The sequence below is a fragment of the Artemia sp. Qi Xiang Cuo genome, chromosome 9 (assembly GCF_049724085.1).
Source record: "Artemia sp. Qi Xiang Cuo chromosome 9, ASM4972408v1, whole genome shotgun sequence".
Classification (NCBI taxonomy): Eukaryota; Metazoa; Arthropoda; class Branchiopoda; order Anostraca; family Artemiidae; genus Artemia; species Artemia sp. Qi Xiang Cuo.
Window position 1 is genome coordinate 38,059,027 of NC_142802.1, and position 24,427 is coordinate 38,083,453.

Below are 24,427 nucleotides of genomic sequence, written 5' to 3' on the forward strand. Positions count from 1 at the left end.
GGAAAATTACCCCCAGAAAATTCCATTCTAGCTGAATATTCCCCTGGATAATTTCTTGCCGACGATTTTGGCTGAAAAATTTTTCTTAGCACACTTTCCTTAGAAAAAGATTTTAATTTCTGATTGTTTTTAAAAATATCTTGGAAATCCCCTCCGTGGAAAATTCTTCCCTCAAATATCTCCCTAGCCCAAAAGTAGAAAGTTGCTCCCGCAGAAAATTCCCACTGGAGAATTTATCCTGTGGGAAACTCCCCCATGGAGAATTTCTCCCATGAAAATCCCCCCCCCTTACCAAAAGATACTCTAGACAATTTCAACCCGGTAAATATTTCCCTCCGGAAAATTTGACCTTAAAATCAGCACATTTAAAGTTGAATCGGCGAAGAGAAAGTAAGACAAATAAAAAGAATTTCGTATAGAAATTCATGGAAATCCTCCCCAGTGTAAAAGTACCCCTGGAAAAAGTTCAACAACTGGAAACTTCCCTCCCCGCGTAAAATTCTCCCCGGAGTAAATACCCTCAGCAGAAAATTCTCTCCCCCCCCCCCCAAATAAATGCCTGTGTACTTCCCAATAACAAATACCATACTACACATAAGCAATGAGCAAATTTTATGAGATGTAGAACTTCCCCCAGGGGCTATTGTGGGGGGGGGGAGGGTATTGATATCCTCAAAGACATAGTTACTGAATTTTTCAACAATGCTGAACAAAACGGCTATCTCAAAATTTTGATCGGACGACTTTGAGGAAAAAGGAGGTAGGCTAGTTGCCCTCTAATCTTTTTGGTCACTTAAAAAGGACAGTAGAACTTCTAATTTCCGTTCGAATGAGCTTTTCCCGATATTATAGGACCAATTAGTTCGATGCAATCACCCTTGGAAAAAAAACCGAAAAAACACGCATCTTTCAAATTATCAAATAAATAAACACGCAAATTTTCTCAGGCAGGTAGTTATATATATATATATATATATATATATATATATATATATATATATATATATATATATATATATATATATATATATATATATATATATATATATATATATATATATATATATATATATATATATATATATATATATATATATATATATATATATATATATATATATATATATATATATATATATATATATATGTATTTTTTTAGAAGTACTATTAATTCAAGATGTTATAGCTTGGATATGGTATGTGATTTATTGGAATTTGTTCTATTTAATACTTTTATAAGATTTAATGGGAATTTATCTAAACAAACTTTTGGCATTCCTATGGGTGGGAATACAAGTCCATTCATAGCGGACCTGTTTTTAAGTCAATTAGAATACGAATATATGATAAATAAAAATAGCCCAAGCAATGTAAAATATAACCTTTCAAAGAATAAAAGATATCTGGACGATCTCTTAGTAATAAATTGTGCAGATTTTATTGAGATTTAAAAAAATATTTACCCACAAGAGTTAATTCTGGAGCCTAGCTGTGGGATAGGACACTTTGACCATTTCTTAGATTTAAACATTAATATTTCAGATAATAATAAATTAGTTTTTAAAATATATAATAAAACGGATGATTTTAATTTTGAAGTAATTAATTTTCCATTCCTTGAAAGTAATATACATTCAAATATTACTTGTTCGGCTTATTATTCCCAATTATTTTGGTATGCAAGAATTTGCAGTAATTACACAGATTTTAAAAATATATATAAAAGGATGAGCGAAAAAATTAACTTGAGGTTTTTCTGCCAAAAAACTAGTTGGCAATTCAAAAAATTTAGTTTTATGTATCACGAACTTTTAGGTAAATATACAAAAAATTATAAAGAAATACTGAATGATATTTTAATATAATTTCTCTTTCGCTTTTTTTTTTTTTTTTTTTGGAATTTTGAATTTGTAGACTGTTTTCAACCAAGCTTGAGGATCTTTAAATCTGTAATTGGTTCCGGATACCAATAAAAGACACATCTGGACCAGTCTTCATTTGTTCCAGAATGGTCTTTGCCAGTGACCTCTGGGATTTTATTAAGAAAACAATGAAACACCTTTTGTATGTAATTTATAATAGCTTTACTAGTATGCATGTATTTCACAAGTTTTACCTGACATAGGGATACCATATAGATCTTATGGTAGAGGCTCCACTGTGCCGGGTAAAGAAAGTAAAGCCTCGAAACCCGTTAAGGCACGTGGTATTTCTTCTGATGAGCCCTAATGGAATATTTCGGTAGATTTAAGGTGCTTTTGCTTGTAAATTTACAACGACTTACATTTATTGATGACGACTTTGCATGGATTTGGACATTTCTATTTGGTTGATGGTTCGGTTATACTGTTTGGTCCTAGGTAGTTGGATAGATGAGTAAGTTCAAAACCTCGTTCAAGTGCACATTTGTCTCAATTGCTGGATTAGGACGACAGTTTTTTTTTGTTTTTTTTTTGCCAAGTAATTACCTCTTAAACATAATATATATATATATATATATATATATATATATATATATATATATATATATATATATATATATATATATATATATATATATATATATATATATATATATATATATATATATATATATATATATATATATATATATATATATATATATATATATATATATATATATATATATATATATATATATATATATATATACATCTTATATATTTGGAATCAGCATAATAAGCCTTATATTTATCTTTTCAAATTAAAATTCTGGTTTTCAATTTTATTCACTATTGAGCCGCGTCGCTCCTTACTTATAGTTGGTCACCACAAACACGAACATCTTATAGACTTCGCACTGAAATCAGGTTGATCCCTCTCCAGTTGTCCCAGTTAATAGTATCTCTATTCCTAAACAGTTTGACAAGAATACATCTAGTCCATTCACATGATGCCTTTTAAATGCTCCAAACTGCTACTAGGAGAGCACTCCATACATTTAAGCATGCTCGAAAGGATGTCTTTAGCATATCCGCCGTTATCCCATCGACTCCCGATGCACGGCCATTTTGAAGCTTTTTGACAGCTGCTTCTACCTCTATAGTGCTGGAAGGATCAGCACTTACGTCATTTTGTAAAAACTCTATATCAGTTACTGTTTCTTGGTTATTTGAGTGAGAGGGGGGATATTAAGTACATTTTCGAAATGGGATGCCCATCTTTCGTCTGCTTTCTTGGGATCTGAAATTACTTTCCCGTTTTCATCTTTAACAAGTGATGAGCGGTTAACTTTTTTCATACTATCTCATTTGTAAGTCGGTAAACTATCCTGGAGCCACCTTTCTTCGCAGCCTCTTCGGCCAGTGCCGCTTTCTCTTCTATCTGGTTCCGCTTATCTTTTCTTGCACTCCCTTTGACATCTCTATCCTCTTTTTTATAGTGATGCTGCAGACGGTCTTTATCTTCAGGCCTTGACGCGTTCAGGACATCTCTCTTCGTTTTCTTGCGCCGTTCAATGAATTTCCAGGTTTCGTCTTTTATCCATTCCTCCTTCCTTCTCGTATTATATTCAAGATTTGCCTTGGCGGCATCATGGTAGGTATTCTTGATTATCAACCAGATATCTTCGACACCATGATAGTCAGTTTGATGAGTTAGATTCAAGGCCTCAAATCTGTTTTCAAAGAAATATAGAAATCCTTTCGTAAGTCTTGGTCTTTCAGTTTTTTGGTGTCAAACTGCCCATAGGTACTGGTACACTTTCTTTTTCTGAGCTATTAACTTAATTTGTATTTGAGTCATCATCAATATATGGTGTGAATTAACGTTAGCTCTTCGAAAACCATGTAAACCAGATAAGCTAATTTTCCAACATCTTGAAATTAGAAAGTGGTCGATTTTTTTTTTGTCCGATCATCTGGGGGACACCCAGAGTATTTGCAGATTAACTTATGCTCAAACAATGTTCCACCTGTGATCAAGTCCTTGTTAAGCACGTAGTCTACAAGAAGCACTCCGTTTTCGTTGATAACTCCTATGCCATGTGGCTCCATGGCATCTGGGCAATACTGACGGTCTGCTCCAATTTTAGTATTGAGGTCACCCACAACGCAAAGGGGTCGATCAATTGACCTAAAGGTGTTATTTGCACGCTGGAACTTCTGCTACTACTGCTGCTACTACGACTACTACTACTATAACTGCTACTCTACTGCCACTTATACTAAAGCTGAGGGTAATAAGGTGAATACTTCAGGGAATGTTAAGAGGGGAGTTGAACTAAATTAAAACCCACTATGTTCATACAGGCTGTGAAAAGGGCATGTCAGTAATGTCTTAGAAACGGCTTAGAGTATTAAATTAAAGCATTCGGGCCATGATGAGGAGGATGTTAAACTGACCAAAAGGCCACATGTGCATACTATGTACTACTACTAACGTTGCTACTACTACTAGCACCACTACTCCAGCTGCTACTAATACTCTGACAACTACTAGGCCTGAGGGTATTAACGCAAAAATTTAAGAAAGTTTTTCGGTGATATTGAACTAAATTAAAACACACTATGTGCATGCAGGTTGTCAAAGAACCTAGCAGCAATATCCCAGGAGCTGCCTATGGTGTTAAATTGAAAACTTTTTGGGGATTTTCGGAGGGATGCTGAAAAACGAAAAGGCGCTATAGGCATGCTGCTAAAACCACTGCTACTGATGCTACTGCTACTACCCACTATGTGCATACAGGCTGTGAAAAGGGCATGTCAGTAATGTCTTAGAAACGGCTTAGAGTGCTAAATTATAGCATTCGGGCCATGATGTGGAGGATTTTAAACTGACCAAAAGGCCATATGTGCATACTATGTACTACTACTAACGTTGCTACTACTACTAGCACCACTACTCCAGCTGCTACTAATACTGTGACAACTACTAAGCCTAAGGGTATTAAGGCGAAAATTTAAGAACATTTTTCGGTGATATTGGACTAAATTAAGACAAACTATGTGCATTCAGTTTATCAAAGGACGTAGCAGCAATATCTCAAGAGCTGCCTATGGTAATAAATTGAAATTTGAAATTTTTTGGGGGATGTTAGGAGGGATGTTTAAAAAACGAAAAGGCGCTATAGGCATGCCGCTAAAACCACTACTACTGACGCTACTGCTACTGCTACAACTATTACTAGTACTGGCGCTAAGAGTATCAAGGTGAAGCTTTCTGGGAATGTTTAGGGGGATGGTCAAGTAAATAAATCACACTAAGTGCATGTACATTGTCAAAATTGCACATCAGCAACGTCATAGAAACGGCTTTGAGTATAAAGTAGAAACATTCAGGATGTATGGAGGGAGATTCTGACCTAACCAAAAGGCACTATGTGCATTTTGCTACTATTAGTACACTACTACTACTATTAGTACTGCTACTACAATTAATGCTACCACTACGGCTAATGGTATTAAGATGAAACGTTCAGGGAATTCTTAGGTGGAGTTTGAACCTACTCAAAAAATACTATGTGCATGCATGTTGTCAAAGGGTTGTATCAATAATATTTCAGGAACGGCCTAGAATCTCAAGACGAAAATGTCAGGACATGTTGAGGGGAAGTTGAACTAACCAAAAGGCTTACAGTATTAATTTGAAACTTTCAGGGAATGTTAAGTGGATGTTCAACTAACCAAAAGCCCTATTTGCATATTGTTAGTACTACTACTGATACTATTACAGTTATGCCTACATTAGTACTGACAATAAGGGTTTTAAGGTGAGATTTTTAGGTAATAATTACGTTAATTTTGAAATAAACCAAAACACAATATGTGTATGCATAATGTCAGAACGGCACATCAGCAATGTTCCAATTGCGGCTTAGAGTGTCTAATTGAAGATTCAGGACATGTTAAAGGTGCTATTGGACTTACCAAAAGGCACTACATGAACACTACCAAAGAGGTGGGGGTGGTTTTAATTAAATATGGATATTAAAAGGGCAAATCTTCAATATATCTCAAATGGATATTGGTACTAAGGTGAAACTTTCAGGTAATGTTGTTATGTACGTTGAAAAAAAGCAAAATGCATTATATGCATGCACGTCGTCAAAAGGGCGTATCAGTAACATCTTAGGAACGGCTTGGCGTACTAAATTGAAAGTTTCATGGCTATTACAACTACTACCACTTCTGATACTACTAACATGCAATTGTAGATTAAATTTTGATCTTTAGAAGGCAAAAGAGGTGATAGTGCAGCAGAGCATTTAGCTCTGCTTCTCTTTTTGGTAGTTTCTGCTCGTTTTGAGTTCGAATTATGGACACTTTAGTTGAGTTTAGACTTTCCACATAAAACAATTTTCAAAAGGAAGATTTGTTCAGAGGTGTATTTTTACAAAGATCAAATTCATAGATTAAATTTTCATTGAAAAACAAAGAGCATATGAAAACGTAAAACGAGTGGAAATAAATTAATGTAAAATTCAAACTTATAATAAACAGGACTTATCACAATTGATCAAATAATGGCTAAAAGCAGAAACTAACATGCGTAATGAAGGAAAACTAGAAACAAAGAGTAAAATCATCAAATTACAGTGGAGTAACCGTCGTTAAAACTTCCAATATTCCAAAATTTGTATTTTTCTTGTGAGTATGGTTCAAGAAGCCGAGAATAGGTTTACCAAATGCGGTAACTCCTTTTGGTTTCTTCAAATGAGCTATCAAGCTGACGAACAGTTGACATTAGCTGATGCTTTTACATCCATTTGGCATAATTACTGACCGAGACGAAAATGCAAACCAAACTTGCAATCTTTCGGTTCCCACCTCGGGTGGAAGGCACAGGTCGACATTTTCAATTTGAAATTATCGCATGATTTCAATTTAAAAATGGTGTAACTTCTTCAAATTTCCTATCATTATCAATCTGTAAAAAACAGGCATTTTGGAAAATTTAGGGCCCTTGTCCCTGGGTGTTTATTGGTTACATTATCCCAAGAAAATAATCATTCAGTCTTGCAACTTTTCTCATAATACTGGCTAACTTGAAATTGTGATCTTAAGCCGTCGTTCTAAACGTTACTGCCATGGGGATGATTAGGGGGGAGGCGCTTGTTAACTTGACAAAAATAAATTCATAATCATACATACTTAAATTTCTTTTAAGATGCTTGTTTTAAAATTGTGCTAACATCCCAACCTTTTCTATGTTACTTTATCTGTGAAAAATGGACACTATGTATAATTGAGGGGTCTAGCCCCTGGTCTGTGTGGTTAAGGTCATCCCAAAGCATAGCTATTGGATCTTTTGATTCTTCTTGAAGCTTTGATTCGATATCATTGGAGTAGACTGTACGTGGACGTTTTTAGATACATGGGTCGTCGAAAGTTTGAGGGTTTACGGGACCCTCTAGGACCTGTTGAATGTTTGTTATTGAAGAATGGGGCAATAGCATAATTTGGTACCCATGTTCTTGGTGATGTATTTATCAATGATTTTTGGACCCCTTAATAAGCCCGAGTGGAATGTCTGTCTTAAAATTTGGACATGGCGACACGGGGGGCTAATGAGAAGGCCAAAGGCATAAAAGACCATGTGACGCGGGTTTGTTGCATGTCCTTCTATTAAGGTAACACTGGGTTTATTAAAAAAAAAAAATAAAGTATACATCATCGATTCCCTGAAGCAAGCTTGTGCGAGAGAAAACCCTCCTAATAAATCAATAAAAAAAAAAAAAACAAGATAAAAAGGAGAGACAAAAAAAAAATCATAATTAGAGGTCAACTTACGGGACCCAAAAACCACCGAACTTCCAAACAGCACCCAACAAAATTATAATATTTATAATCATATTAGCCCCCCCGACACGGGGGGCTAATGAGAAGGCCAAAGGTATAAAAGTACATGCGACGCGGGTTTGTTGCATGTCCTACTATTAAAAAAGGTACTATAGCTTTCAGTTGGTAATACCTTCTGGTCTTGTCTAAAAGGTATAGTGACTACTAAACTTGTCTACTAAACTTGCATTTTTCACCCTGTGTTTCTTTTTCTTTTATACAGGATTTAAAAATGAAGCAAATTGCTCCCAACGTTTGTTATAACAGAAGTGAAATTTTTGTGGCATCAAACTTAGTTCATAGCATTTCAGGGCCTTGTTTTTGTTTTTCTTATCCCGAAAAATATATTTAAGGTAGTCTCCATATTCGATACATTTGGTGCAAGCTGTTTGGTTTAAGAAACTAAGGGAAAAGACGGGGACTCTCAAATTTAAATGCCTCAAAAGATTTTTTGCTCAGGTCAGAAAACCGAAATATGTTTCAACATACAGAAAAACAACCCAGTCAAACGAAAAAAATATTTCAATTGACTTTAAAAATGTCTGAGCACTCTACGTAAACTATCGCCAAAGCTTAGATTATTCAGAGTTCATATTTTATTTTATTTCTGGATCAAAAGAATCTGTGTAGTGTTCTTTTCATCTTTTATGCTTTCTACTTTTCACCCTGCTTGGTCGTTTAACCAAAATACTGAAGTTCCATCAGTTGGCTCCTCTCAAGACACGAGTATTTACACAGTCAAGGCTTACTAAAGAGAAAAAAAGGAATCTTCCTATCTTCTTAAAATGTAAATATGTTTCAGGTGTCTTTATTCTTAGGAAAGAAAGTTGAGACAAAACTTCTTACTAATTTCCATGTTTTACTTTAAAATTGTTGGAAATAAAAGAATGAATGCGGTAGAATCCTGACTGGAAGGAAAAGGAAAGAGGTGGGAGGCAAGACCCTTTTGTCTCCAATTCTTCTAAATGTTTCCGCTATTATCCCTGTCAAACTTCGAAAAATTGTGCTGTGAAACTGCCAGGTAAATCGAAAGACACTTTCTGAATCCTATTGATCAAAATAATGTATCTTCAATATTTCTGAATGGACTGGAGGACTGCACTTAGAAATTAAGGGAATGTTGAGGTGGAATAGGGGGGACTTCAAGCATTGAGTTAAGGGAAGGGACGAGTTCAGCCCGAGATAATTAGCCCAAGTCTCCCATTTCCCTTTAACTGTTGGCCCATGTAAAAACTTTCTTTTCAGTTAGTAGTAAGTTTGATCAACTTACGTTATACTTATCTATGGTGTTAAACTAGTTCGTTTTCAATATTTCGGGAACAGCTTTAGACGCCCTCTGATCACTTTCTGCTCATGGATGAAATAATTCATGGTAAAAAAAAAGCAATAACGAACCAAAAAAAAAATTACATTAACAACAAATTAACACGCACCCATGAGGAAAAAAATATCAAATTTCGTATTTGCAGTTTGAACATTGATATTGTGTGAGCGGTTTCTTATGATGCAGAATATGTTGTTGCAATTTTCACCGAGATTGAATCACTTTTGGAGGGTGTTCACCCCATTTCCTGAAATTAGGCAAATTTACATTAGCTTATAACTTTGCTTAATAACTTTTATATACATGTAATTAACACAAATTGGTTATTTTGATTGATGGGATTTTTTCAATCTTCCCTTAGTTGCAGTTCCAGTTAATATTGACACAAGTGGACTAAATGTCTGTTATTGGAAACTACCTGAATTAGATTTAGTACTGTTTATTCATATCACTCTCCTCTTATTTGGAGGGGGAATACTCTATTTTTGAAAATACTCTAGTGCACTTATACTATTAACTACGTATCATCAAGAAAGCAAAGACTTGTTGAAGAAAAATGAGCTATGTTCACGAAAAGTTCACAAAAATAGCTCTTCATTAAACCTTTCACTGAAAGATCCGATGTTTCGCTGGAAGTTCTAGAAAATACAAAAAAAAAAAATCTCTGATTCAAATGTACGCAATTCAATCAGGGAAGCGATAGTTTACATTCCCTTTGTAAGTTTTGTGGCAAAATATGTGTTATTTCCATTGGCAAATCAGTGAGGGGTTTCCTGCAATCTAGAATATATAGTTGCAATTTTCATCAAGATTGAATAACATTTGAAGTATATTCACTTCATTTCCTGAAATTAAGAAAATTTATTTTTGTTAATAGCTTTTAAGCAGTATTTTCATACTTAAATTTATTTACATAATTGTAGTTAACACAAAAGGAGGTTCTTTTGATGGTTAGGATCCTTTCTACCTTGCCTTATTTAAAATTCCAGTTAGTATTGACACGGTTCGACTTAGCTGTATGGGTTTTGTAGTTTTCATTGAAATAATTCCCCTCTTATTCGGAGGTGGATTACTGCATTTTTTTAAAATCGTGCAAGTGAAATTATACTAAAACTTTTGAACGATAACTTAAATTTAATGATTTTTATGTATTTCGCATAATATGTACGCTATTACCGTAAATAGTATTTTTTTTTGTCTATATATTTTCTTTCAAATTTTAGCTCCGATTGCTGCTGACATCCGAGTTCCATTTACAAGGGCTGCTTTTCGTTCATACTCTGTTGCTACGATGTTTTGGATATGTTGTTTTCAAACTTCTGTTTATGTCAAAAACTACCGCCAGGGTCGATCTTTATTCATCGTTCATTGCAATGGGCGGCTTCAAAAATTTACAACATATCTCAAAATTACATTTTGTCTAGAGAAAAATTGTCTCGAGAAGGAGGGGGGGGGCAGCAGTCCTACTTCTGTTAGATAATTTCAGTCTGTTTGAATTTCGAATTGAACATTTAGTAATTTTTGCTAGTTTTAGGATTTATTTATTCATCTAAATCGGTATCTGTTATCTTTATGTTTGATGCAAATATTTACTTTGATTTATTTTTGTTTGGGTTTCATTTATCTATTGAAAGTAATATCTGATCGTTTTAAGGCTATACACATCTTGATTTCCATGTATAATTTTTCTAGAAAACTTATCTGAACGCTATTGTTCTTAAAAAGACCACCAGATCTCGCAATATCTATTCGAAAGTCTCCCAAAACTCTAAGGTTATTGGTCGTTTAAATCATCCATAGTAAAAAATAAAAAACAACAACAACAAACAAAAAAAAAATTACAATAAAAAGTTAACCCACTCAAATGACGCAAACATTTATCCAATTTCATGTTTATAGTTAGGACATTGAAAACTGTGCGAGGGGTTTCTTAGTGTCTAGAATACAATGTTACAATTTTTACCAGAATTGCAATCAATTTTGGAGGGTGTTCACCCCATTTCCTGAACTTATTCAAATTTATTTGTGCTAAAAGCTTTCAATGATTGTCTTCAAACTTAATAACAGTCATTACACAAAAAAATTATTTTTTATGCTGATTCCCCATCAAAAGCTATTAGTATGAGAAAATTTGCCTCATTTTCAAATAAAAGGAGGAAAGACCCTTAAAACAGCATGTGTCGTCTTAAAATCACACCATTAGATTCAACATATAACATAATCCTAATGTAGAAGTTTCAAGCTCTTATCTACAAAACTGTGGAAAGTGACCAAAAGATTGTGTCATAGGGATATGGCGTTTCCTGCCAACAAGAAGTGTTTATAGAAACCCATGGTTGAAAATACTAGCTGTTCCTTTTCGTTTCCTCTAAAGGCGTATGAGTTCCTTGCTCTTGCTGTAATTTTGATAGAAACCGTTTGAAATTGTAGATTGCGATGATGTTGATACTTTGGAGCTTCAAAGACGACTTGAGCTTTTCAACGATATGATCGATAGTGGACTGAATGTTACCTATGATAAAAATTCAAAAAGGCAGTATTACCTTACCCAGTGTGAGTAGAAACATTTAAGTATACCCTCTGTTTTAATTTATGTCAGCCCTAATTTTATGCTACTTTTTACTATTTTCTTCAACTCTTAGATAATTATTTTTCCTCACCATGATGCTGTTTCGGGAGATGACATAAATGTTTTCCCTTTTTTCCTAGAGAAAACTTAACTGGTGTTACCAATTTCGTCCCCTGAAAACGGTTTTGCCAAAAATAGCAATTTTTCTTGAAACTGAGTTACAAACGCTATCTTGTGTAAAAAAAATCGTTCGAATGGTCTAATTGAATATGTTGTAAGACGTTTCTAACTGCCTGAATTTTGCCGTTCCCTTTGTCGAATCGCATATTCTTTAAAGCGGCTTTGCCAAATCATATACAGCATGGTTCGTTTTGCCGACAGTTTTCTGATTGGCTGGACGAAAGTTGGTTATATGGTCAGAAAATCAACGCTCTAGCTATAGCCGATTCTGAGATACAAATGACAAGGTTTTAAAACTTGTCTTTCGAGGACTTTTGGAAAAACGGATTCGGCAAAACCTCTTTCAGGCGGCAATTTGTTGATGCTGTTATTGCTTCAAGTGGACCACTACAACGTAATATTGCCAATGCTCGTGCTATGCGCCATTGGTCACATGCCCTATATGAGTTTTTTATCTTTATAAAACATAAAGATAACAGATACTGATTTAAATGAGTAAATAAATCCTAAAACCAGTGAAATTAAAATGAATTATAGGTTCAGACTTAAACAGAGAGAAACTACTAAAAACCGAAATAGGACTACTAAATTTTAGTTGGATTGCAGACTATGTATTTTTTGAAGATGTTTTTTTTAATCCGTCAAAACATCAACGAAAAGCAAAAATAAATTAAATTACCACAATAATCGAGATGGTTTGAAAGAACCAATGAAAATTAACGGAAGGTTTAACATATGATTATGTGGATTCATGGAAATCTCAGCAGTTTAATATTAAATATTTTATTTAACAGAATTTACTTATTTTTAGATGTTATAATTATAATTGAAGAAGTTCAAATATATTTTGCGTTAAATAAATCCCAATTGGTGGAATCGAGCTTAAAAGGTCTAGAAGGGGGGGGGAGCATCCCTACTTCTGTTGTATAATTTCTATCCGTTTTAATTTTAAATTGACTATTCATTGTAATTTTACTAGTTTTAAGATTTACTTATTCCTCTAAATCAGTATCTGTTATCTTTGTGTTTGATGAGACCATTTATTTTAATTTATTTTTTTTGGGGTTTTATTCATCCTTTGAAGTAATATCTGGTCGTTTTAAGTTTGTAATATTATAAGAAATTTCTAGCATGTTTAGATTATCAGACGGCTCTTTACTTTTCTTTGGAAACCTTCTTTTTCCGGTAAAAGCTTTTGAATCTTTTTTTCGTTATTTATTTCCAAATTTTTGTTACTGGTTAATATTATGAATATTTTTTATATTATGGTCAATTTGACAAAATTGATGCGTGTTGTGTGTTTAGGCTTAATGTAACATTGCCTTCAAAACTCCATGAAAGTTGTAACTTAATAACCTTAGCTATTAGTGAGATATTCCACATACATCCTTTTTACAACCTGGATGTAGATGGTGGTTTTTGGATTAATTTAGCATTTACCTACCACTCCTTGAAAGTCCTTATATCTTGAGTCGTTCCTGAGGTATCGCAGATACAGCATTTTGACAGTCTGGATGCTTTAGTGTCTTTTGATTTAGTTCAACATCCACATTTTTTCAAGACGAAAAATTAGCCAAGAAAGCATGGGTGACCACAGAACTGCTTGAAATGATGGAAATGCGAAACCAGCTTTTTGAAGAACATTTACAGAGCCCGGAAAACGTGAGTTTATTTGAACAATTTAAGCCAGTGAGAAACAAAGTTAACCATACGCGTCGCAGAGATAAAAAAAACATATTATGCTTCTGCTTTTGATGGTAAAAGTGGTGATGCAAAAGGGACCTGGCGACTAATAAATGAGGTTTTAATAGGGAAGACTAATGACAATGATGGAGTAAAGAGTCTGTTGGTGAATGGAAGTGAAACACTGATAAATCGGAAATGGCAGATGAATTTGGAAAACATTTTACGAACATTGGCGCAAGTATTGAGGAAGAAGTAGCTAAAAAGTCTGGAAGACATCTGGAAAATTCCTTTATTGATAATCGAGATGAAGGGCGCAATTTTTCGTCTTAGAAGTGCACAGCAAAGGAGATCGAGAGCACAGTTAAAGGGCTGAAGTCCAACTCGGCCAGAATAGATGGACTTAATCTTAGGGTTGTAAATGCTATCCTAGTTCATATCCTACCTTGTCTACTTCATTTGATAAACTTATCACTCCAGACCGGTGTATTACCTAGTGGTCTTAAACTGGCAAAGGTAATACCATTGTATAAAGGAGGCAACAAACAAGAACTATCGAATTGACGTCCGATTTCGTTATTGGCTATGTTTTCTAAAATCTATGGAAAGATGATTCACAGGAGACTTTATGAATATTTGGATAAGCTAGGAGTATTGTGTGACAGCCAATTTGGATTCCGCAGTAAACATTCTACTAGCCATTCTGTTCACCATCTTCTGGATGTAGTCAATGGAGCTCTAGAAAAAGGTTGTATTCCTTTAACTATCTTTGTTGACTTCAAAAAGGCCTTCGACACTGTGGATTTTGAGTTGTTGCTGTGCTGCGCGTCCAGTCTGGGGATAAAGATGTTTGCTTGGATTGGTTTAAATCATATTTGTATGGAAGGTCTACTAAGGTAATGTAAGATGACATTGTTAGTGGAGTCTATCCTGTAATATGTGGAGTTCCAAAGGGCTCAGTCCTGGGTCCGTTAGTCTTTCTCGTATACGTTGATACTCTGAGGTTCTACATGCCTGAAGCAACTGTTACTGCATTTTTGGATGATATTGCTTTGACAATTTTTGCACGGTCACTGGAGTACGATTCGATCTAGTTTTGCAATTAGAAATCATGCAGTTAATTTGTGGAATGGTTTCCCGGAGACCATTAGGAATTCAGAAAACCAGTTTCAGTTTAAAATTAGATTAAAAAAAATTTTTTTTGGTGGGAATTGAGTGTTTTTGATTGTTGTTTCTTATATTTTTATTTTTTTGGAGGGGTTTGTTTTGTGCTTGTTTTTCGTTTTTTTTTATTTGGGAGAGTTGAATAGTATTGAAGGGGAAGAAAAGAGTAGGAAGAGTGAATTAGTTTCGTTTATGGTGAAAGATTGTGTGACGCTGCTCAAGCCACAATATTGGCTTTATAAAGCGTCACACATTCTTACCATTTTTTACGTTTGGTTGATAACGATATTTTAAAAATGTGGTAAGTGCCAGCTAAGTATGATCTAATTACTAATTGAAAATAGAACTCATCTCTCATCTCTCTTTCTCTCTCTCTCTCTCACCATTAATATTTCCAGAAAATTCCAATCTATTACCCCCAATCGTTCCTGATAGTGCTGAAAATATATCCTTTGTACAATCCTTTATTGGGTGCACATAGTATATTTTAACTTAGTTCATTACCCTTGTCAACTTTAACTGGAAGTTTCAAATTCGTTTTATCAGACCTGCCTGAAATATTCTATATATACTATTGTGACAAACTGGATTAAAATGGTGTCTTTTGAAATATCATTATTCTACTCAAGATTCCCTGATAGCTACAACTTAGTATTAGTAGCCTTTCCTGAGATACTGCAGACATGTCCCTTTGACAAACTGGATGCACACAGTGTCTTTTGACTTAGTTCAAACCTGCCCTCATCAATCCCTTAAGATTTCAACTTAATATCCTTAGCTGTTCCTGTGGTGTTGCAGATACACCAAATTGACAACATGGATGTCCTTGGTGTCTTTTGCTTTATTCGACATCCCTACACTCTATGACAGTTTCAGAAGAATACCTAGAGTCGTTTCTGACATACTACAGACTCGCCGTTTTGAGAGCCTGTGTGCCTATAGTTTGATTTAGTTCAACATCCCCTCGTCATTTCCCAAAGGTTTCAACCTAATATCCTTAATGACTTTTGAGATAATGTGGATACGTCATTTTGACAACCTGAATGCACTTAGTGTCTTTTGATTTAGTTCAACATCCTCCTAAAATTCCCCAAAATTTTCATCCTAATACAAACCTGATACAAACCATCCTAATACAATACAAACCTAATACAAGCCCTTGATAAAACCTGAATGCACATAGTGTCTTTTGGTCTATTCGTTCCTGTGATATCGCAGATACGTTCTTTTGACATCCTGGATGTATACAATATATTTTGACTTAGTTAAACATCCCCACAACACTGCATAAAAGTTTCAATATCCCTAGTATTTTCTGAGATACTGCAAGTAGGGGAGACCGGCCATAACTGGGACAAAAAAAAATCTTCTTTTGGGTATTGCTTTAGTCCTGATGAAGTCCTGATAAATGCTTTAAAGACCAACCGATAGCGCAAACATTTTAGTTTCTCCGGAAATTTTTACCGATTTTTAGCGCTGTTCCTTTTTTGAAACTGTCAAAAGTCTAACACAATCTGGTCTTGGATCGAAACTTGACTAGGACAAAATCAAAAATTCTAATTGACAAGTCTTCTTCTTCTTCGTTGCTTCCAACTTGGAGCAAATAATCAGAACTGTCATCATATTCGACAGATGACACCTCACTAAGTTTTGATACTTAGCGTTTATCTAAGTTTTGATATCTTTTCTACTCTTTTCTTCCTTTTTTTATTTATTAATGAACTACTTAATTCTTTTACAAGCACTTTTATCATTGATAGTTTTGTTGATCCTGTATCTACTGGAATTAGGATCACCACAACCTTATTTGCTGATTAAATAAAAAAAAAACAAGTTTTTTGACTGAAAGTAAAGAGCATTATAAAAACTTCAAACAAAGAGAAATTGTTACGTATATGAGAGGGGTTGCCCCCTCCTCAACACCTCGCTCTTCGTGCTAAAGTTCTTCGGCACTTTAAAAAAATTACTGGTTATTCTAATTAAACGACCCTTGTGTTTCAGGAGTCGTTTATAAGGAATTGGAACAAGATTTAAGCTTTAGCGTAAAGAGCAAGGTGTTTAGGAGGGAGAGCCCCCCTCATATACGTAATAGTTTCTGTTCGTTTTAAGTTTTAGTGTTGCTCCTTACTTTCAGTTAAAAAAGCTTTTTTTTAATGTATTTTCTGATCTTTATTTAAATAACGCCAGGATATCTGGCTTCAACTCCACGGAAAAATCCCCCTCCCCACGGAAATATCCTCAGGAAAATTCAATCCTGATGAAAATTTACCCCAAACAATTACCCTTAACATCACCACGCGTAGAATTGAATCGGTAAAAAGAAAGCAAGACATATAAAAAAATTTCGTATAGGAATTCTGGCAATTTCCCCCAGTGTAAAATTTCCCATGAAAAGTTGACCCCCTGGAAACTTCTCTCCATGTAAAATTCTCCCCGTGCCAAATTCCCCCCAGTAGAAAATTCATCCTCCCCTCCCCACATAAAAAATGTATCCATACTTCCCAATGACAAACACTATGTGTAAACAATGCACAAATTTTATAACTTAAAGAACTTTCCCCAGGGGCTGTGGGGGGATCACGTACCTCCAAAGATATAGTTATTGGACCCTTGAACTGTGCTGAATAAAATAGCTATCTCAAAATTTTGATCGGGCGATGTTTCGAAAATATGTGGCGTTGGAGGGGGCATAGTTGCCGTCCAATTTTTTGGGTATTTAAAAAGGCACTAGAACTTTGTATTTCCGATAGACTGAGCCCTATCCCAGTTTTTAGGCCCACAGGGTCGATACGAACAACCCTGGGGGAAAAAAATAAACACGCATCCGTGATCTTTCTTCTTTACCTATCAAAAGTTACGCGCCTGAGAAAATTTTGCTGATTTTTGAAAAAAGGGGGAAAGACCCCCTAAAAGTTATAGAACCTTAATGAAAATCACACCATCATATTCAGCGTATCAGAGAACCCTACTGCGGTGGTTTCAAGCTCCTATCTACAAAATTGTGGAATTTTGCATTTTTTGCCAGAAGAAAGATCACGGATGCGTGTTTATTTGTTTGTTTTTTTTTGTTTTTTTTTTCCCAGGGGTGATCGTATCAACCCAGTGGTCCTAGAATATCGTGGGAGGTCATTCGAACGGAAATCAAAAGTTCTAGTGCCCTTTTTAAGTGACCAAAAAAATGGAGGGCAACTAGGCCCCTTTCCACGCTCATTTTTTTCCCAAAGTCACCCGATCAAAATTTTGAGATAGCCATTTTGTTCAGCATGGTAGAAAATATGATAACTATGTTTTTTAGGATAAATTAATCCCCCGAAGTCCCAGGGGGCAGTGCTGAAAGTTATGAACTTTACCAAATGTTAACAAATTGTGTTGGTTATTGGGAAGTATACAGACATTTTCAGGAGGGATTTTTCTGGTAGGGGGGGGGTGGGGGTGTTTAGGGGGTTATGTGGGAGGATCTTTCCATGAAGAAAGTTTTCATGGGGGAAGGGACATTCCTATGAAGGGGGCGCCGGATTTCCCAGCATTATTTTAAAAAAAGATAAGAAATTATATATACTAAAACAAGTTTTTTAACTGAAAGTAAGGAGCAACATCAAAACTTAAAACGACAGAAAACATTACGTATATGATTAGGTTCACCCCCTGGTCAATACCTCGCTCTTTAAGCCAAAGATTATTTAGTACTTTCATAAGAGCTATTTATTCTAATAAACGGAATTTATGATTAAGGGGTCATTTTTAAATCACTGTAAAAAACTCAAAATTTAGTGGACTGAGCGAGGTATTGACTAGGGGGTAAACCTCTTTATGTATGTATTGCAAAAATATGAGTATAGGAGTTCGTTACTTAAGTAACTTAATTTGTTACTTATATTTATTACAAATTACAACGTTCGTAAATAAAATTAAACAGATTTCGAGAAAGCTATTTAACCAAATAAAAATAAAATTAATATGCAAATTTTGTTTTAATTATTCATGTACGGTGAGCCAAAATCAAAACCTGCATTAATTCAAAAACGTTCAAAAATTAAATAAAAAAAACAAGTTTTTTTTACTGAAAGTAAGGAACGACGTTAAAAATTAAAACGAACAGAAATTATTCCGTGTATGAAAGGGGCTGTCCCCTCCTCAACGCCTCGCTCTTTACGCTAAAGTTTGACTTTCTCACAACTCTTTTTTTTTACACAATGAAAAACCTTAGCGTAAAGAGCGAGGCGTTGAGGAGGAAACAGCCCCTTTCATACACGGAATAATATCTGTTCGTTTTAATTTTTAACGTCGTTCCTTACTTTCAGTTAAAAAAACTTATTTTTTTTTATTTAACCAGCATAAAAAGCAGATTCTTTTATATATATCTATTGGTGTCAAAATTCCGTTTTTTAGAGTTTTGGTTACTATTGAGCTGGGTCCTCCTTGCTTACAGTTCGTTACCACGAACTGTTTGATGATACGACATTAATGTGCATTGTGCCTCATGAAAAAAAAATGCTTAATCCTAAAATTAATGCAGTATTGACTAAAACTTGTTGATGGCTAAAGTAAAATTTGCTTGATCTGACTATTGGCAAGACAGGCTAGTCAAATTTTGTTATATTTTCGCCGTCTCCAAATTATTATTCTTGGGTCACAAAAATAATTTCACGGAAATTAACCGTTAGTAACAATATTTGTCACTCCACCGCTCTACCAGCAGAACCATGGCTTTTTATAATCTAGTTTAATCTATTGGTGTTTGTAGGACCATAATTGCGTAGCTTATTAAGGGGCCTCGGAGGAGGAAAGTAGAAAGGGGGGTCCGACTCCCACCCCTCACCCCTGCTGCCATCTACAATTTAGTTTAATGCTGACGGGACATAATTTATTCAAGGATTATTGATCGAGTCTAATGGGGTCAATGCCCCCTTTTCCAATGTCGATTTATTTGTCGTTGTTGATGTTTTGGCCAAGTGCACGCTCGGGGCGAATGTTAAGATCCAGGGATAGGAAAACAGGATCACGCAATGACCTCAATTCCCCTTTCGTGAATCAATAATTTCCCTTAGAAACAACAAATTAATTCCCTTTTCTTGACAAATCAATCAACCATGACATCATCTGTCAGTCATTAAAAAACTTCACCCAGAAACAATTCTCCAGGAATAGACCCAAGACATTAATAAACTTCGCCCCGGAAACAAATCTACTGGTCGAACTCCAAAGATATTAATAAACTTCGCCATGGAAACAATTCTCCAAGAAACATCTTAGCGATGAATAGATTAACGCGGGAAAAGGGTTTCTTATTAATTTCAAATGTGACAGCGCAGGGATGCCAAAAACAAAAGGAACACGCTGAAATTACGTTTAGGGATTATTTGAGCGAAACCGTTTTAGACATTTTAGGGAATTATTTCGGCGAAACAGTTAGAGACATTTTAAAAGATGATTTTAGAAGAGGTTTTGAGTGTGGTCGTTATAATACACAAGTTCCATTTGAACAGTGTCGTGAGGTCCCCTACCCAAACTCCAAAGGGCTCCGATCCCCATACCCCAACCCCAAAGGGCTCCGATCCCCATACCACAACCCCAAAGGGCCCCGATCCCCATACCCCAACCCCCAAGGAAGCCACCGGTCCCCAAAGGTCCCCCGGGCTCCCAAAGGACCACCCCGCCCCCCAAGGGCCTCCGGACCCCCAAAGGCCCTCCCAGGTCCCCAAAGGACCACCCGGCCCTCAAGGGCCCCCCGGATCCCCTAATGCCTCCCCCCGAACCCCCAAAGAGTCCTCTCCCCATTTTTTAATACTTTTTTAAGGCTTTATTATATCTTTTCAGAACAAGTTCCTTTCTTAATGTCATTCCTAAACCCATTTTTACAAGTTGAAGTACCCATCCTTTTCACCCACAACTTTACTATACAGCTTTTTGGATACCCTAACATCAAGCAATAGTTTTCAAAAGACATTTCAGAGCAACTTCTTTTCTTAATGTTCCCTTCTAAACCCATTTTCCAACTTGAAGTACTTATCTTTTTCACCCACAACTTTACTTTACAGCTTTTTAGATACCTCAACACCAAGAAATACCTTTCAAAAGGCATTTCAGAGCAAGTTCCTTTCTTAATGTCCTTCCTAAACCTTTTTTACAAGTTGAAATACCCATCTTTTTCACCCACAACTATACTTTACAGCTTTTTGGATACCTCAACACCAAGCAATACTTTTCAAAAGGCATTTCAGAGTAACTTCTTTTGTTAATGTCCCTTCTAAACCCATTTTACAAGTTGAAGCATCCATCCTTTTCACCCACAACTTTACTTTACAGCTTTTTGGATACCTCAACACCAAGAAATACTTTTTAAAAGACATTTCAGAGCAATTTCCTTTGTTAATGTCCTTTCTAAACCCATTTTACAAGTTGAAGCATCCATCCTTTTCACCCACAACTATACTTTACAGCTTTTTGGATACCTCAACACCAAGCAATACCTTTCAAAAGGTATTTCAGAGCAAGTTCCTTTCTTAATGTCCCTTCTAAACCCATTTTCCAACTTGAAGTACCCATCCTTTTCACCCACAACTTTACTTTACAGCTTTTTGGATACCTCAACACCAAGAAATACTTTTCAAAACGAATTTCAGAGCAACTTTTTTCTTAATGTCACTCCAAAACCCTTTTTACTACTTAAAGCATCCATTTTTTTCACCCACAACTATACTTTAAAGCTTTTTGGATACATCAACACCAAGAAATACTTTTCAAAAGGCATTTCAGAGCAACTTCTTTTCTTTATGTCCCTTCTAAACCCATTTTACAAGTTGAAGTACCCATCGTTTTCACCCAAAACCTTACTTTACAGCTTTTTGGATACCTCAACACCAAGAAACACCTTTCAAAAGGCGTTTCAGAGCAAGTTCCTTTCTTAATGTCCCTTCTAAACCCATTTTCCAACTTGAAGTACCCATCCTTCTCATCCACAACTTTATTTTACAGTTTTTGGATATCTCAACACCAAGCAATACTTTTCAAAAGACATTTCAGAGCAAGTTCCTTTCTTAATGTCCTTCCTAAACCCATTCTACAAGTTGAAGTACCCATCCTTTTCACCCACAACTTTACTTTACAACTTTTTGGATACCTCAACACCAAGAAATACCTCTCAAAAGACATTTCGGTCTTTTGAAAGGTCTTTTTACCGGAATGTAACTGTGACAAAGTAAATCACAACAAAACACTACTGAAATATTCCAACTCTTGCATTTCAACGAAAGAAAACCAAAATTATCTTTGAAAAATCAAGAGAATGTAACTGTGACAAAGTAAACCACGGCAAAATACTACTGGAATATTCCAACTCCTGCATTTCCACGAAAAAAATACAAAAAAAACTGTGAAAAATCAAGAGAATGTAACAGTGACTAGATAAACAATACCAAAACACTACTGAAATATTCCAACTCTTGCATTTCAATGAAAGAAATTTCAAATGAACTTAGAAAAATCAAGAGCATGTAACTGTGACAAAGTAAACCACGACAAAACACCACTGAAATATTCCAACTCTTGCATTTCAATGAATGAAATTCAAAATGAACTTTGAAAAATCAAGAGAATGTAACTGTGACAAGGTAAACCGCGACAGAACACTACTGAAATATTCCAACTCTTGCATTTCAACGAAAAAAATTCAAAATGAACTTTGAAAAATCAAGAGCTTTACCTTGACACACTTACATTTTCTTGATTTTTGTTAGGTTAGGTTAGGTTAGGCTAGATCAAATTAGGTGAGGTTAGGTTAGGTTAGCCTACGTACGCGCGCGTACGTAGGCTAACTATTAAGAGAATGTAACTCTGACAAGGTAAACCACAACAAAACACTACTGAAATATTCCAACTCTTGCATTTCAACGAAAGAAAACCAAAATGAACTTTGAAAAATTAAGAGATTGTAACTGTGACAAGGTAAACCACATCAAAACACTACTGAAATATTCCAACTCTTGCATTTCAACGAAAGAAAACCGAAATGAACTTTGAAAAATCAAGAGAATGTAACTGTGACAAGGTAAACCACGACAGAACACTACTGAAATATTCCAACTCTTGCATTTCAAAAAAAAAAAATTCAAAATGAACTTTGAAAAATCAAGAAAATGTAACAGTGACAAGGTAAACCATGACAAAAAACTATTGAAATATTCCAACTCTTACATTTCAACAAAAAAAAATTCAAAATGAACTTTAAAAAATCAAGAGAATGTAACTGTGACAAGGTAAACTACAACAAAACACTACTGAAATATTCCAACTCTTGCATTTCAACGAAAGAAATTCCAAAAAGAACTTTGAAAAATCAAGAGAATGTAACTGTGACATGGTAAACCACAATAAAACCCTACTGAAATATTCCAACTCTTTCATTTCAAAGATAGAAATTCAAAATGATCTATGATAAATCAATAAAGTGTAACTGTGACAAAGTAAACTACGACATGACACTACTGAAATATTCCAACTCTTGCATTTCAATGAAAGAAAACCAAAATGAACTTTGAAAAATCAAGAAAATATAACTGTGACAAGGGAAACCACATCAAAACACTACTGAAATATTCCAACTCTTGCATTTCAATGAAAGAAATACAAAATTAACTTTGAAAAATAAATAGAATGTAACTGTGACAAGGTTAACCATGACAAAACACTACTGAAATATTCCAACTTTTGCATTTCAACGAAAGAAATTCAAAATGCACTTTTAAATATCACGAGAATGTGTGACATGGTAAAGCACAACAAAACACTACTGAAATATTCCAACTCTTGCATTTCAACGAAAGAAAACCAAAATGAACTTTGAAAAATCAAGAAAATGTAACTGTGACAAGGTAAACCATATCAAAACACTACTGAAATATTCCAACTCTTGCATCTCAATGAAAGAAATTCAAAATGAACTTTGAAAAATTAAGAGAATGTAACTGTGACAAGGTAAACCACAACAAAACACTACTGAAATATTCCAACTCTTGCATTTCAACGAAAGGAAACCAAAATGAACTTTGAAAAATTAAGAGAATGTAACTGTGACAAGGTAAACCACATCAAAACACTACTGAAATATTCCAACTCTTGCATTTCAACGAAAGAAAACCAAAATGAACTTTAAAAATCAAGAGAATGTAACTGTGATAAGGTAAACCACAACAAAACACTACTGAAATATTCCAACTCATGCATTTCAACAAAAGAAATCCAAATGTACTTTGAAAAATTAAGAGAATGTAACTATGACTAGGTAAACCAAGATAAAACACTATTGAAATATTCCAACTCTTGCATTTCATCAAAAGAAATCCAAAATGAACTTTGAAAAATTAAGAGAATGTAAGTGTGACAAGCTAAACCACAACAAAACACTATTTATAAAGTCCAACTAGTGCATTTTATCGAATGAAAACTAACCTGAACTATGAAAAATCTAGAGACTGTAACCTTAACAAGGTAGACTATAACATGACACTACTGAAATATTTCACGTCATGCATGTTAATTAAAGAAATTGAAAATGTACTTTTAAAAATCAAGAGAATGTAACTGCGAATAGGTAAACCACGACAAAACACTCTTGAAATATTCCAACTTTTGCATTTCATCGAAAGAAATCCAAAATGAACTTTGAAAAATTATTAGAATGTAACTCTGACAAGGTAAACTACAACAAGA

General features: G+C 34.8%; 1 protein-coding gene across 1 annotated transcript in view; it reads left to right on the plus strand.

Moving 5' to 3' along the window:
- Positions 1-14,119, plus strand: part of LOC148948627 (protein unc-13 homolog A-like) — a 139,738-nt gene extending 125,619 nt beyond the window's left edge. The window contains exons 6-8 of the mRNA XM_089094980.1: positions 11,554-11,676; positions 13,434-13,534; positions 14,036-14,119. Of these exons, the coding sequence (XP_088951106.1) occupies positions 11,554-11,676; positions 13,434-13,534; positions 14,036-14,119 (308 nt within the window). The remainder of the gene's footprint in view (positions 1-11,553; positions 11,677-13,433; positions 13,535-14,035) is intronic.
- The last annotated feature ends 10,308 nt before the right edge of the window (positions 14,120-24,427 follow it).